Below are 16,666 nucleotides of genomic sequence, written 5' to 3'. Positions count from 1 at the left end.
TTTTACAGTCTTTATATCCAAATCGATGGAGCATCCAAACAATAAGGAGATCCAAAATGAATTGCCACGTTCATTTATTAATTGTTAATATTTGCTCATCATATTCATTATCAGTTATTTATTTCTATCTCTTATTTAAATTCTTGTTTTGAATGTATTTTATTTTCTAATATTTTGTTGTTGTGTTTTACTGTCAAGCAGTGATCATTTTGACACTCTTATTCAGATTTAGTTTAGTCAGTCATTTTGACAAAAATATAACTTAATAATATTTTTGTAAAAAAATAAAATAAATAACTAGACTAAAAAAACTAAACAAAAAAACAAAAAAGTCTAGTCATTGTCAAAATTATATAAACAGTGGACAATTTTAGTCAACTAAATATTGCACATGGAGAGAGAGAAAGAGAGTATTATGAATTATGGGTCCTATCTTTTCACCAGTAAGAGCTAGAATCAAGATGTTTTATCTGCAGAAAAGAGGGAGACTTGTCTACATTGGCTACAGAACCTGGCTATGAAGTGCAGTGGGAAAGGGTTGAGCAAGATTACAAATTCAAAGACAGCTACTACTTTACTTTTTTCAATACTCAAGGAAGAGAAAAACATAGCTAGACTTTTGTTTTACTATTGCTGCTATTGCTTTCGATTTCGTAAAGCAGCTTGTGTTTTTTAACCAGGCAAAGGGCAGCTAACTAGAAGGCTGGTGGTAACTGGTTAGCTCCGGGGAAGCAAGAGAGTCAACTGCAAAATGTGTATAATCGGAGGCGGAGCCTGTCTGCCTGTCACACTCATTGCTTGCTCCTCCTCAGCTCACCAGCTGATGTAGGCTGTGTGCCGGGTCCTTCCCACTGCTGAACAGAACTGCGCTGCACATCTGTGCTGCTAATATTAATTGTGCTTTTCACTAAAAAGTTCTCAATCTCTCCAGAAACTCTTGTCCAGTCCACCGAGTAATCAGATTTTAGTCACAGATATAAATGTGTCTCTTCTCGTTTTAGTCAACTGAAATGAAAAATAATTTTAGTTTAGTTATAGTTTTTTCTGGGTCTATTTAGTCAGTTATAGTCACGTCAATTGCCACTGAAAAATAGATGTTTGACAATTATTTGTTTAACTATTTTGTTAAAGAAATTTAAACTGCTGTGAAATAGCCAACACTTCAATGTTTAAATGTACTTTTAGTAAAAGTTTTGATAGATCCATATATTTTAGTTAATTGGCAGAAGCTGACGCATGGCCAAGATTACAGGGATTGCTATCACATCCTAAAGTGTTCTGGAGCTCTGTGTGCATAAAAAGGGTGGTCCAAATATAACATCAGACTCAGTCTCGTCAAGGTTGAGCCACAGGTGGTGCATAGTCCTCCCTTAGCTGCGATGTAACCCAGAATTGTCTGGGAGACATACTTGGTTGCGAGAAGATAGAGAAGTGGAGACAGAAAATAACTATACTCCGATATAGCCGGCTTCACCAGAAAAAGAAAGTTTCCCATCATCAAAGGCATATGTATAATCTCTAGGAACTCTACTTACCAGACATAAAGTGAAATGTGTCTCTCGCTATCAAATAAACGTCTGAATCCAACTTTTGTCCGAACCACACCATATTCCTGCTGTTTAAACAGCAGGGCTGAGGCCAATTCAGAATTTTATTCAATTCAAACAATGAATTTTAATTCAATTTGAATTGACCACACCTACAAGAAGCAGGATTTGAATTAAATTTGAATTGAAGGAAGTAGAATTTAATTAAAACTAATTCAAACCAATTCAACTGAGACATGAAACATGAAAGTATCATTCATTTGACAAATCTTTTATCAAAAGGATATGCCACCTACTAATGCAGAAAATACACATTTCTAATATTAGTTTGAACTTTGATTATAATTTAAAGATGTCAAACAGTATAATTCTTTGTCACGAGATGTCCCCTTCCATACTGCAGTGTTTGATTTAATGCATTCTGGGATTTTTTTCAGAATATTTTAAAAATATTAAAGGAATTATGAATTATTATAGACAACCCACAACATGATCTTGGAATATTTCCAGACCACTATAATTATTTAAAAAATGGTTCAATACCACATTCAATTAGTTTTAGCCAAATTTGAAAAGGTATTTTTAATTTGAATTCATTTTTTAATGGTGTAGAATGACCTGCGTGCTTTCCCTCTCAGTTCATTCTCTGCCTCATTTAGGTGTCCAATTGAGCTTATTTTTAAACCTGAGTAATTGTAGTGTGTGCAGTACTCTATATACTGTATTTTGTGCCACTTGAGAACTTTGGTCTAATTCCCTGATCATTATTTGTATCTTTTGGGGATTTACTGCCAGGGCCCAGGTCTAGCAGTACTGCTCTAGCAGGTCCAGCAGGTCCAGGCTCTGCTAGAGGCCATGTGCTGTGGGTGACAGGAAGCACAAGTCATCTGCGAAGAGCAGGCATTTAACCTCTTAATTTTGGAGACTAACACCAAGGACTGAGGATTGTTCTAGAATAGTGTCCAATTGTTTGATGTAAATATTGAATTCTGTTCTTCTCTTGCCAATTTTGATGCTGCACCTGTTTCCCCCCTAAATAGTCATATCTGTTATGCCATTTGATGTAATTATGTCATACTTTTACCCCCTACACCGCTTTTAATAACTTTATAGAACAGTCCTGTATGCCAAATAGAATTAAACACTTTTTGGAAGTCAATAAAGTGAGCATACACTTTGGTCTTATTGTGGTGGACATGTTTATCTATCAGGATGTTTAGGGTGGAAATATGATCGGTCGTGCGATGTTTTGGCTATAAATCCTATTTGTTTTTTTACTCAAGACATTGTGCTTATTAAGGAAGTTTAAAACTCTCTCTGTCTCTGTACTCTCTATCTGCCTCTTTCTCCGTCCCCCCATCTCTCTTTATCTCTATCTGCCTCTCTCTCTGTATCCCCTATCTCTATAAATCTCTATCTGCCTCTCTTTCTGTACCCCCTCTCTCTCTTTATCTCTATCTGCCTCTCTCTCTGTCCCGCCTCTCTCTCTATCTGCCTCTCTCTGTACCCCCTCTCTCTATATATATCTCTCTATCTGCCTCTCTCTGTACCCCCTCTCTCTATATATCTCTCTATCTGCCTCTCTCTCTGTACCCCCTCTCTCTCTTTATCTCTATCTGCCTCTCTATCTTTGTCCCATTCTGTCCTATCTGCCATACATACTGTAGCACACTGGACCCATCATTCAATGCCCCCTACCTCTCATTCAAAGCACCGCTGCCCCCATCTCCCCCTCCCTGTTCTACTGACCATGCTTGATCCAAAAACACATCTTATTTTCAGTTTGACGGCACACAGCAGACCCCCTCTGCAGTTGGTGCCCAATTCTTCCACGCGTGCCCCCCCCCCCCCCCCCCCATTGGACCCTCATGGCCCTCCCACCTTTGCTCCCCTCAGCCAATGAGGCGCAAGCGCATGGTGAGAGAGCACCAATCGCCTCACGTTTGTGTCCGTATAAAACTTTTCAGGAGCTTGTGCCAGGTTGCACTTTCTGTCAGTCCAGGGCTCTAGTTTTGCCGGAGAGGTGAGAGAGAAAGAGCAGTGAGTGAGAGAGGGGAGAGAGAGAACGAAGGGGGTTGACAGTTTCTATCCCAATCCCACACTTCTATAAAGTGGTGGGTAACAATTAATTCCTCTGGTTGTGAAACCTCATAACTGGAGAACTACCTATCTACCTACTGCACCAAGCCACGCATTACCGGATAGACGTGTCCTAAACGTGTCTTTGTTTTGTTCTCTTCTTCTGAAGCGTCTCCTGTTTGGTGAGGATGGAGAATGCACACGCAAAAGAGTCGGAAGAGGTTGTGTCATACTTTGGTGTCGACCAGACCACCGGCCTCACACCAGAACAGTTCAAGAAGAACCTGGCCAGATATGGTCACAACGGTGAGAAAGAGAGACTGTGATGGGTGGATGGATGGATGGATGGATTGATGGAAAAGCATAGAGAAACCAAGGGATGGACAGAGAGACATGGAGGTGGATAAGAGGAGGGATAGGGCTCGTTGGAAAGATGATGGCGAGGAAGAGGAAGAGAATGAGAAAAAGGAGGAGGATGTGGTTGGGTGTAGTGGTTCGGACCCAAAATGGGGTTTATTGGTGCTAAATGTTGTGGAAAGGATGAATGTGATGGAGGGACAGACAGACAGCAACAGGTGTTCCACTGGCTTGGACAACAGCTAGTCTTTGTTTTGGTTATGACGAGGGGAAGGTCGGATGTTGACTCTTTGTGATTGGCTGCTGGCTGGCTGACTGACTGACACATTGGCGCGCGGCAACCAAAATGGTTCACGTGACCTTGTGATGGTGTGGCAGATACCATTTGAAGGTCAGCGGCACCAAGGGATGCTTGGGTAGTGTAGTTCGTGATCAGTCCAGTACAGGCTCCCTATTGTGGTTGGTTGGTTGGTTGGTTGGTTGGTTGGTTGGTTGGTTGGTTGGTTTCCAGAAGTTCCTGACAACTTCTACTTGCATATCTGTTGTATCAGTCATGACATGAGCAAAGTTAAGGTTTTTAACTAATTAACTATAGTAATTTGTATCAAGTGCAAATGTTTGCACCTGTATTTTCAAAGACCTGATCTGACCGTTAAACAGGTGGAAACAAAGGCTTCGTAAATCTAGTCCTTTACATTTAATCACAGTGTATAATTAGCCTTTCTGCTATCAAAGATAGAGGCAAATAGCAATGCTATGCTAATAATCTCCTCTCTTCCCTTTCCCCTTTTACAGAGCTCCCAGCTGAGATTGGTGAGTTCCCAACGTTTATCTTTGCCCCTCACACACCTGTCTGTGGTCGGTCTGCACACACACTCCTATTTCCGTCCCAGTGTCCGGGAGGTTACACATCCCATCAGTCACACTACCTCTTTATTTCTTGCCACACACGCATACACACACATATACTCACACACCTGTTGTTCTGCTTCCTGCCTGGGATGATGGACTTCGTGTCAGTCGTGTCATCGTGACATCTGTCATCACAAACCCTCCAGACATTCTGATTCGCCCATTTGGATTGGTTGGTGTAGGGTAGCCATATTTCTTATCCAATCCGATGCTTGACAGGGAGTGGCTACACACTTCAGAGAGAAGGAAGAGGAGGATGTGAATGGGATTGCTCTTGTTGTCAAACTTGTCATAACCCTGAAAGAAGAGGATATTCCTATGCACAGATCTGTGTCCTCACTTACCCATCACATCTGTCACACAAAACCTTGAAAACCCAGAAGTAAAAACTTGCATGATTGCGTCAGATGCTTTAGTTGGGTGTTTACTAGTTTACACAGTCACAAAGTCATAAACCATACCTATTTCCACAATTTCTCTTCTTAAAATCTGATTTGGAACCACATGCAGCCGGTGGCACATCAATTGGGGAAGACCGCCTCATAGTAATGGCTGGAACAGAATATATGGAATGGTATTGAACACATCAAGCACACGGTTTCCATGTTTTTGATACCACTTCATTCCAGACATTATTATGAGCCTTCCTCCCCTCAGCAACCTCCGGTGTTTTAAACCTAACCCTAACCTTAACATTACGCTTAACCACACTTCTCTTTATGCCTAACCCTAACCTTGAATTAATACCAAAAAGGTCATTTTTGCTTTGATACATTTTTTATGAAACATACAATTTTGACTATGTGGCTGTTATCTAGTGGGAACCTTCCAGTTGTGTTGCGTGTGTCTACCCATGAGAGATTATTATCACACTGACTATTCCTCCCTGTAACAGTTATAATTCTCACATCTGACAGTACTAAATCATCATGATGCAATAGAGACATTAGCAATGGTCATCAAAATTGTTAAAAGGTTTTAAAAAACAATTCTAATAAAATGCAACAGTTGGACAATGGATGAAGATACTCCAAACTTTTAGAATTTTTATAATCCATCAGATATTTACTGAATTATAGCACATAAAACATTTTACTGACACGGACAAATATTGAGTCCAGGGTTTTAGGTGGGAATTTATTGCTCAATTTATTGTAAAATTTCAACAACAAATGTTTTTTTTAATGCACTCATATATATATATACATATTCTTACTATATCAGGTATTTTTTTGTGTGTTACAATAATGGAAAGTATATGTGCCTAATTTGCATAAATACACTGTGTGTATTTGCATATATTAGTACATTAACATAAAGGGGAGAAACAAGGCTGCAGCAACCAAACACTTGCTCTGTCTACCCTATTTGCACTCACCTGCGCTGTCTAGACTGCCTCATTAATTACTGTTGTTGTCACTTTATTTTGCATAATTCAACAAGTGTGTCAAAAGCAGGATAACCTCGGATTCAAAATCAACACGCCTGGCTCTAGATTAGAGCTACTTTACATTGTTTGTGAGATCAGACATGCACTACATGATCAAAAGTATATGGACACCTGCTCGTTGAACATCTCATGCCAAAATCAGGGGCATTAATATGGAGTTGGTCCCCTCTTTGCTGCTATAACAGCCTCCACTCTTCTGGGAAGACTTTCCACTAGATGTTGGAACATTGTTGCGGGGACTTGCTTCCATTCAGCCACAAGAGTAAGGTCGGGCAGTGATGTTGGACGATTAGGCCTGGCTCGCAGTGGGTGTTCCAGTTTATCCCAAAGGTGTTAGATGGGGTTGAGGTCAGGGCTCTGTGCAGGCCAGTCAAGTTCTTTCACACCGATCTCGACAAACCATTTCTTTATGGAACTCGCTTTGTGCACAGGGGCATTATCATGCTGAAACAGGAAAGGGCCTTCCCCAAACTGTTGCCACAAAGTTGGAAGCACAGAATCGTCTAGAATGTCATTGTATGCTGTAGCGTTAAGAATTCCCTTCATTGGAACTAAGGGGCCTAACTTGAACCATGAAAAACAGCCCCAGACCATTATTCCACCTAAACCAAACTTTACAGTTGGCACTATACATTTGGGCAGGTAGCATTCTCCTGGTATCCACCAAAGCCAGATTCGTCTGTTGGACCGCCAGATGGTAAAGCTTGATTCATCACTCCAGAGAATGCTTTTCTACTGTTCCAGTCCAATGGCGGCGAGCTTTACACAACTCCAGCCGATGCTTGGCATTGGCATGGTGATCTTAGGCTTGATGACAGCTTTGCCAAGAGTGTGCAAAGCTGTCATCAAGGCAATGGGTGGCTACAGCATCCAATGACATTCTCTCTCTCTCTCTCTCTCTCTCTCTCTCTCTCTCTCTCTCTCTCTCTCTCTCTCTCTCTCTCTCTCTCTCTCTCTCTCTCTCTCTCAGGTAAGACCATTTGGGAGTTGGTCGTAGAGCAGTTTGAGGATCTGTTGGTCAGAATCCTGCTGCTGGCTGCCTGCATCTCTTTTGTAAGTAGACAAAATGTTGTCACTGCTTTTGACCGACTATGGAGTATAGATATTGCTATGGGTTACAGGGAAAATATTGCAGAGTAATGACACAAGACAGGGTAAAGTGATGTTATCTGGTCTGCTCCTCAATAATTGGTGTAATGAGAGCAAGGGGAAGATATTAATGTATTGATAATACCTACTGAGTCCTCTCAGATCTCCACAAGTGCATAGAGGGTAGGGTCTATACAGGTCGATAGGTTTGGGTGTATTTATGTGTTTGTTGGTGTTAGCACCTGTAAGATCATTGTGAAGTCACTTCCTGTCAATTTCCTCCTTCCACATCCTCTCCTTACCCCAGTGCAGGATGGGTAAATGTTTCAGCATAGCAGGTGTGCATGGTGGCAGAGGCCCTGAGAAGACACCGACAGCTAACACACACACACGCGCACACACACACACATACACATGCATACACACAAGGTTACATACCTGCACTATGAAAGACACATACTGTACACACACAGGTCAGTTATGCTTTGCATACACGCACACACAGGACACATGCTGTGATCGGTCAGGTTATATTTCATATGGATTGATGTCCTCCCTCTCTCCTTCCCTCACTCCCTCGCTTATTCACTCACTCACGCATACACTCACTCACTCACTCTAGGAATCCCTCCCTCCCCCCTCTCTCTCTCTCTCTCTCTCTCACTATTTAATTTCACTGTTGTCTCCCATCTGCCCTCCTGTCTCACTCTCTCTTTTCAAATCTGTTTTGGAGTAGGGAGGTGACATAATGTTTTAACCCTCCCACCCCCAACCCTTTACACTCTGTCCCTGACCAGCTGTCATTATGGCCTTAGAAAGAATGGTGTGTGTGTGTGTGCGATGTACTGTGTGTGTGCGTGGTGTGTGTGTGTGTGCGAGGGCGCGAGGGGAGAGAGAGCGTGTTATTTTAAGAGAGTCTCAAGCCAGGCCGAGAAAATGTATCCTTCCACAAAGGTCAGGGATGAAAGGAACGAAGGATTGCCGGCGAGAGAGAGATAGTATTGCACAATGGCATTGTTTGTTGCAAAGACAAACAAACAGATGATAGGTACATACAGTATATGGTTGAGGAAGACACTGTAATGATAGTAATATGTCATTAATAAATGCATAATATATAGTTAATATACTGTATAAATAAATAAATGCATTGGCAATATCAGTGTAATGTTTTTCATGTACTTTCAAATGAGGTTTTATTGGAATGGAACGGTTCTATGGTAGTATGGTACGTGTGAGTAGGCTACAATGGATTTCAATGCAGTGTATTTTAGAATAGAGAAGACAGAGAGGATGAATGATATAGAGATCTTAAAAGAGAGGGAATAAGAGAAGAAATGGATAGAGAAGAAAATAAAGAAACAAACAAACAAAAAAGAAAGAAAGAAAGAAAGCGAGAGAGAGAAAGAAAGAAAGAAAGTAAGAAAAAGAAAGAAAGAAATGGAAAAGAAGATGGAAGAATGAAATCTTTGCACTAAGGAACAACAGAGTAGAGAAGGGAGAGACGGAAGATGGTAAAAGAGGATGGTTTGGGCAAAGAAATAGGGAATAAACGATAATGGATGGATGTATACAATAAGGGAGGGATGGAGGAATATCTCTCTTTCTCTGTGAGTGAGATTGCTTCTTACTCTGCTTCAGTGGACCAGAACTGATCTGTGTCCATGTCAACACAGCCCCTTTCCTAAACAGACCAGTGACAACAACTCGTTACACTCACGTACACGGACGCGCATGCACACGTGAAGGAACACACACACACACACACACACACAAAACTCCCTCTATCACACATGCACGTGCACGGACACACAGACAAAAAAGGCTGGCATAGAGTGGAAAAAAAGTGTTTCTGATATGGGCACATATTGTCAAGTGTCATAAAGTGGAAAAATACGTTTTTCTGTTATGGGCGCATATTGTCAAGTGTCATAAAAGTGCATTCCATTTCATTATCCACAAACATAAATTCTCTCCCTCCCTCCCTCCCTCCCTCCCTCCCTCCCTCCCTCCCTCCCTCCCTCCCTCCCTCCCTCCCTCCCTCCCTCCATCCCTCCATCCCTCCATCCCTCCCTCTATCTCTTGCTTTCAGGTGCTGGCCTTGTTTGAGGAAGGTGAGGAAACAGTCACAGCCTTTGTGGAACCCTTAGTCATCCTCCTCATTCTCATTGCTAACGCCATCGTTGGAGTCTGGCAGGTTAGTTAGTGGAAACACATACACACGCACGCACGCACACACACACACACACACACACACACACACACACACACACACATAATACATCACATGCGTTAGTTTACCCGTTCAGGGTCAGAATGTGTTACCCGCGGAGGTGGGGTAGGGGTGTTATAGGGGAAAATGCATCAGCCCCAAAACCCACAGTAAAAATACAGAGGGATGATCGGGTTACCGCAAGCCACAAGCAGCGGGTCCATATTGGCCTTGTGGTGGTCATTTGGAAACTATGCACAAGGATTCACACATAGGGGGTTATGGGACAAGGGAGCGGGGAGGGGGTGGATGTGACGGGTGTAGGGGTTGGGCATATTGGCATAAGTCAGGCTTTACACTTCTGGACGGGAGGTCAGGAGGAATTGGAGGAACTGATGTTCTGTGGGGTTATTGTTGCCCTGTAGGAACGCAATGCAGAGAGCGCCATCGAGGCTCTGAAGGAGTATGAGCCTGAGATGGGGAAGGTTTACCGGTCGGACAGGAAGAACGTCCAGATGATCAAGGCCAGGGAGATCGTCCCTGGAGATGTGGTGGAGGTGTCCGGTAAGATTCAGATTCAGATTCAGAGATTCAGATTTACGTAATAACTGTATAACTCCCTAAACACTGATCTGGGTTCAGTTTTTTTTCTCTCACATAATGACTAAAGGGCTCAGATTTTGGCGTAACCTGATCCTAGATCTGTGCAAAAGGGCAACTTCTACCCCTATAGGCACAAGAGTTGTAGGCCCAGTTCCAAGTCGACCATTAGCCCCAATACCCACAAGCCACTAAAATAAATGTAGATCTGATGTAAGTGACAACAAATCTACCTTGCCTATCCGAGATGAAGGTATAGAGATTAAAGCATATAGCCCTTTTTACAACAATTCTTATCACAAAGTGTACAATTTGTCACAAAATTTGTCACAAAGTGCTTGAATCTGTCAAATCCTCTCAGATGGACATCACGTCTTTAGGGTTTGCTAATATATTATACCACCCCTCCCCCCCAAAAACAAAGCCTAATACCCATAGTGAATATTGCCAGTCTACTGGTTGACAGACACATCCCAAAGGGCATTCTATTCACTTTATAGCCATAGGGCTCTGGTCAAAAATAGTGCACTATGTACTGTAGGCCCTAGAATCCCTGAGGGTACTTGGCCTATCCACAGAGTGTACTTGAGAAGACTCATGACACCGTAGGGCTACTGGTAAAATGCACATGAGGGGGTACTTCAGGGGTACTCAGGGCAGAGTAAAATTCTGTACTATAACTGAAAAATATTGTGAACCACTGACGCAGGATATAGAGTGCCATTTGGAATGTATACCAGCGCCTGGTCCTGGGTCAGATTGGTTTATCCTTCTAACGTTTAAGGTTAGGTTTAGGGTTGGCTAATCTGATCCAAGTATAGATTACAGATTTTACTAATAAGGGCGCATTTTACTGTTTAATGCGTGTTATTCATTTGCGGGCACAATTTCCAAATTTAGCAGGTGATCTACTAAGAACAAACACTATAATCAATGCATTACATTTACATTTGACGTTTGACTCATTTAGCAGATGCTCTTATCCAAAGTGTCTTAAATCCATTCAGTTAGAAAATAGAAAACACAGTACATATCATTAGACATAAAGAAGTGAGCACATGTAGCCGTTTGGGAAGGCCATACAACAATTATATTAAAGTGATAGAAGGGAGGGAGGGAGGGAGGGAGGGAGGGAGGGAGGGAGGCTGTCCTTGTGTCCTTGAGACAATGGGTCATTTTAAGGCAATCAGAGGGTAAGAGAGAGGGAGGTATAGAGAGAATGATAGAGAAAACAAGAAAGAGATTGTATATAACTGACAGTAATACATAGTGGAACCATCATCCATTTTGTTGTTTATTTATTAGCCATTCTTTTCCTTTTTTATATAATGTTATTTTTCTTTAATAAAATTGATCGACCGAAGATTCCACAATACAACAGCAGTAGTGTTGTACCTGTATACATGATTAGATGTACTGTTATTATTACCACTGAAATTAACTATATTTCATTATCCTCATTGCATTGGACTGAAATCTACAAATTGTATTTCATGCCAATAAAGCTATTTGAATTTGATTTTGAATTTGAGAGAGAGATAGTAATAAGCATACACGTTATCTCTCTAACACCTGTCTCTCTCTCTCTCGCGCGCGCGCACTCTCTTGCTCTTTCTCTCTCTCTCTCTCTCTCTCTCTCTCTCTCTCTCTCTCTCTCTCTCTCTCTCTCTCTCTCTCTCTCTCTCTCTCTCTCTCTCTCGCTCACTTTTTCCCATACACCTGTTCTCTCCATGTCACTGTGTCCCCAAGGTCTCGCCCTCTCTGTCTTTCTCTCCCTCTCTTTCTGTCTGTCTGTGGGGTCAGCTTTCAGTGTCCCTATTCATCCACAGTGTTAAAATTAGTCAGTCATGTCAGGATCTCTCTCTCTCTCTCTCTCTCTCTCTCAATTCAAATGGGCTTTATTGGCATGTACATTCAATTCAAATGGGCTTTATTGGCATGGGAAACAATATTTACATTGCCAAAGCATGTAAAATAAACAATCACAAATTAACAGTTAAAATGAAGCACACAAAAGTTTCAAAAGAGAAAGCCGTTTGAAATGTTATATTATTAACTATGTACAGTGTTGTTACAATGTGTAAATAGTACAAATGTTTTCCCGAATAGGTAATCTATTTTTATTTTTGTTTGGTTATACTGTGGCTGGACCAGACTGTCTGAGTGCTGTCCTGAGGCTTTGTTGGGTTGGTAGTGGTTAATAAACTTAGTCTCAAGAGTCAATATTAGTTGGATGAGGGGACTTTTCTCTATTATCAACTCTCTCTCTCTCTCCTTCTTTCTCTCTCCCTCTCTCTTTCACACCCTCTCTCTCTCTATTTTGCCATACTGAAGAGTCAAAATGTCAAATGGTGATATTTTGAGAGTGTAAAAAAGCAGTGTGTTGTCAGAATACACTGTAAAAATTCTGAATAAGCACAATGTTAACCAGGGTAAACCTTGATTGTGATAAAGACTGTGAATTAAAATGTAGTAATTATGTTTGAACATACGTTAAATGAACTCTGAAGTGGAGTGGAGTTTGTGTGTATATGCATAAGGTTGAGACAGCTACCTTGAACTAAAAATCAAATCAAACTTTATTTGTCACATGCGCCGAATACAACAGTGAAATGCTTACTTACAAGCCCTTAACCAACAATGCCGTTCAAGAAAGAGTTAAGAAAATATTTACCAAATTAACTAAAGTACTTAAAAAAAAAAAATTACACAATAAAATAACAATAACGAGGCTATATACAGGGGGTACCGGTATCAAGTCAATGTTTTGGGGTACAGGTTAGTTAATGTGTGGGGGTACAGGTAATTTGTACATGTAGGCAGGAGTAAAGTGACTATGCATAGATAATAAACAGCGAGTAGCAGCAGTGTAACAACAAATGGGGGGGAGGTCAATGTAAACAGTCCAGGTGGCCATTTGATGACTATTAAGTTTAGCAGTCTTATGGCTTGGGTAGTAGCTGTTGAGGAGGCTTTTGGTCCTAGACTTGGCGCACCAGTACCGCTTGCTGTGCGGCGGTAGAGAGAACAGTCTATGACTTGGGTGACTGGAGCCTTTGACAATTTTGGGGGTTTTCCTCTGACACCGCATAGCATATAGGTCCTGGATGGCAGGAAACTTGGCCCCAGTGATGTACTGCGCTGTACGCACTACCCTCTGTAGCGCCTTACAGTCAGATGCAGAGCAGTTGCCATATGGTGATGCAATTGGTCAGGATGCTCTCGATGGTGCAGCTGTATAACTTTTTGAGGATCTGGGGACCCATGCCAAACCTTTTCAGTCTCCTGAGGGGGAATAGGCTTTGTCGTGCCCTCTTCACAACTGTCTTGGTGTGTTTGGACCATGATAGTTCGTTGGTGATGTGGACACCAAGGAACTTGAAACTCTCGACCCGTTCCACTACAGCCCCGTCGATGTTAATGGGGGCCTGTGTTTGGCCCGCCATTTCCTGTAGTCCACGATCAGCTCCTTTGTCTTGCTCACGTTGAGGGAAAAGTTGTTGTCCTGGCACCGCACTGCCAGGTCTCTGACCTCCTCCCTATAGGTTGTCTCATTGTTGTCGGTGATCAGGCCTACCACTGTTGTGTCGTCAGCAAACTTAATGATGGTGTTGGAGTCGTGTTTGGCCACGCAGTTGTGGGTCAACAGGGAGTACAGGAGAGCAGGTGAGCAATACCTCAAGACTTCTTTAATATTAGACATCGCGCACCAGTTGTTATTGACAAATAGACACACATTCTCACCCCTCGTCTTACCAGACGTAGTTTCTCTGTCCTGCCGATGCATGAAAAATCCTGCCAGCTCTATATTATCCGTGTTGTCGTTCATCCACGACTCGGTGAAACATAAGATTTTAACGTTTTTAATGTCCTGTTGGTAGGATAGTCTTGATCGTATATCATCCCGTGTTGGCCAATAGATCGGATGGTAGTGGAGGATTACTCACTCGCCTACGAATTCTCCGAAGGCAGCCCGACCTCCGCCCTCTTTTTCGCTGTCTTTTCTTCATGCAAATGACAGGGATTTTGGCCTGTTCCCGAGAAAGCAGTATATCCTTCACGCGAAGGACTCGTTAAAGAGTAATCGCTGTTCTGATGTCCAGAAGTTATTTTCGGTCATAAAAGACGGTAGCAGCAACATTATGTACAAAATAAGTAAAGAAATGTATTACAAACTACATTAAAAAAAATAACAAAATAACACAGTTGGTTAGGAGCATGTAAAATGGCAGCCATCCCCTCCGGCGCCATTCTCATGTTTGTTCTTTTTTCCCCAGTTGGTGACAAAGTCCCCGCTGACATCAGACTCGTCAAAATAAACTCTACTACTCTGCGTGTTGACCAGTCCATCCTCACCGGTGAGTGATATTATCAACTCTGTCTTAACCCTCTTTACAAGACTACAATGGAAATAAATTAGGTCTGTCAGAGTTAATCAGTTAACTCAAGTTAACTTTTTGTAATTTCAGTGTACTGTTTTCTCTCTCGAGATTAATCGCATTGTCTGAAAGCGTTGAATCTGAAAACACTGAAAACATCCAAAAGATTTAATCTATACAGCTAAAATCTACAATGCCATGTAAAAACAAGTTGACATTGAGGTTAAATAAAGTGTGCTTTCTCAATTTGGCCAAAATAAAATAAATCTATTTGACTAACCATTATTTTAGACAAAATCAAGACGTCAATATTCTTGAAATATTTTTTGTATGAAAAATCTAAAATTACATTCAGAATTTGCAATAAAATCCTGAGTTAACTTTATTAAATGTATTTAATCTTTTGACAGCCCTAATATAAATACATGTAAAACTATTTTGTTGTAAAAATCACTCTATCTGCCTCACTCTATCTGCTTCTCTGTCTCTCTCCTCGCTCAGGTGAGTCTGTCAGTGTGATCAAGCACACCGATGCCGTCCCAGACATGAGAGCTGTCAACCAGGACAAGAAGAACATGCTTTTCTCTGTGAGGAACTCTCCTATATATTTATCCATCTATCTATTTTTCTATTCCTCCATCTCAGAATCTCCATCAATCTAACTGTTGTTTTCCACACTCCTGCCCTTCTCTATATGAGCCTCTTCTACTCTCTCCTCCACCCTTACAGCAATTAATTGACCGCTCCCTCTTTTCCCCTCTCTCTCTCTCACTCTTTCCACTATCTCCTTTTCCCCCTCCCTTTCCCTCGCTCCCTCTCTCCCTCCCTCTGTCGGTCCCTCAAGGGCACCAACATCGCTTCAGGCAAGGCTATCGGCATAGCCGTGGCAACTGGTGTCTCTACAGAGATCGGGAAGATCCGCGACCAGATGGCTGCGACAGAGCAGGAGAAGACCCCCCTGCAGGCCAAACTGGACGAGTTCGGAGAGCAGCTCTCCAAGGTGAGACAGACAGCTACTACTACACTACTACTACTGCTACTACTACTACACTACCTTAGTTGTTGCAACTTGACAAGATTAGTTTCCCCGTTGCCTTAAAATGGTCAAGTAGCCAATTTTTGGCAGTTTTGATTTGATACAACTTAAAGGGATATTTCACCCAAATTACAAAATGACAGTGGGATTTGAGCCACAAGTGGTCAAATGTAAGCATTTAGAAACAGTGTCAGGGAAATAAAACCAACTCATACCTTGTCCATAGACTTACAATGTAAGGAAACCAAATAGTGTAATGATGACAATTGTATTATATATATTTTTAAACCAGGCTTTATCTGACAACCTTTTGTTGTCTATTCCATAACAGGTAATCTCCCTGATCTGTGTTGCCGTGTGGATGATCAACATTGGCCACTTCAACGACCCAGTTCATGGAGGCTCCTGGATTCGCGGGGCCGTCTACTACTTCAAGATCGCTGTGGCCCTGGCTGTGGCTGCCATTCCTGAGGGTAAGCAACTGATACTGGACTAGCACTAATCTAATCTAAAAAGTCTAGATGGGTCAAAATAAAGTGGACAAAAGTCAATCAACCAATCACCTTTGAGACTGTGTTAACCTGCTGACCTATGTAGCAAAACGAATGCAAATCTTCAGGTCTCAAGCAAGGTTTCTCATCACAAGAACATGAACATGGTTCACTGCCTAACTAATAACACTCTTTCACCCTTCTCCCCCCCCCCCCCCCCCCCCCCCAGGTCTGCCTGCTGTGATCACCACCTGCCTTGCTCTGGGTACCCGCCGTATGGCCAAGAAGAACGCCATCGTCCGCTCCCTGCCCTCTGTGGAGACCCTGGGCTGCACCTCCGTCATCTGCTCCGACAAGACAGGCACCCTCACCACCAATCAGATGTGTGTCACCAAGGTGGGTACACACACACGCCGTACAAACACACACGCACGCACGCACACACACACACCCACACGTCGCACAAGCACAAACACACACATGCACACGTGCGCTGTGCTTTCAAACACACACA

At 42.2% G+C, this 16,666-nt stretch overlaps 1 protein-coding gene across 1 annotated transcript in view; it reads left to right on the top strand.

Annotated features, from left to right (window-relative positions):
* The first annotated feature begins 3,552 nt into the window (after window positions 1-3,552).
* The window catches only part of LOC129855678 (sarcoplasmic/endoplasmic reticulum calcium ATPase 1-like), a 39,260-nt gene continuing 26,146 nt past the window's right edge, over window positions 3,553-16,666 (top strand). Inside the window, exons 1-11 of the mRNA XM_055923590.1 lie at window positions 3,553-3,661; window positions 3,796-3,932; window positions 4,779-4,796; window positions 7,316-7,398; window positions 9,527-9,631; window positions 10,072-10,210; window positions 14,524-14,604; window positions 15,127-15,212; window positions 15,470-15,625; window positions 15,993-16,134; window positions 16,382-16,548. Of these exons, the coding sequence (XP_055779565.1) occupies window positions 3,815-3,932; window positions 4,779-4,796; window positions 7,316-7,398; window positions 9,527-9,631; window positions 10,072-10,210; window positions 14,524-14,604; window positions 15,127-15,212; window positions 15,470-15,625; window positions 15,993-16,134; window positions 16,382-16,548 (1,095 nt within the window). The 5' untranslated portion in view covers window positions 3,553-3,661; window positions 3,796-3,814. The remainder of the gene's footprint in view (window positions 3,662-3,795; window positions 3,933-4,778; window positions 4,797-7,315; window positions 7,399-9,526; window positions 9,632-10,071; window positions 10,211-14,523; window positions 14,605-15,126; window positions 15,213-15,469; window positions 15,626-15,992; window positions 16,135-16,381; window positions 16,549-16,666) is intronic.

This window comes from Salvelinus fontinalis, chromosome 5 (assembly GCF_029448725.1).
Source record: "Salvelinus fontinalis isolate EN_2023a chromosome 5, ASM2944872v1, whole genome shotgun sequence".
NCBI classification, from domain to species: Eukaryota; Metazoa; Chordata; class Actinopteri; order Salmoniformes; family Salmonidae; genus Salvelinus; species Salvelinus fontinalis.
This window is presented reverse-complemented; position numbering and strand designations above follow the sequence as displayed.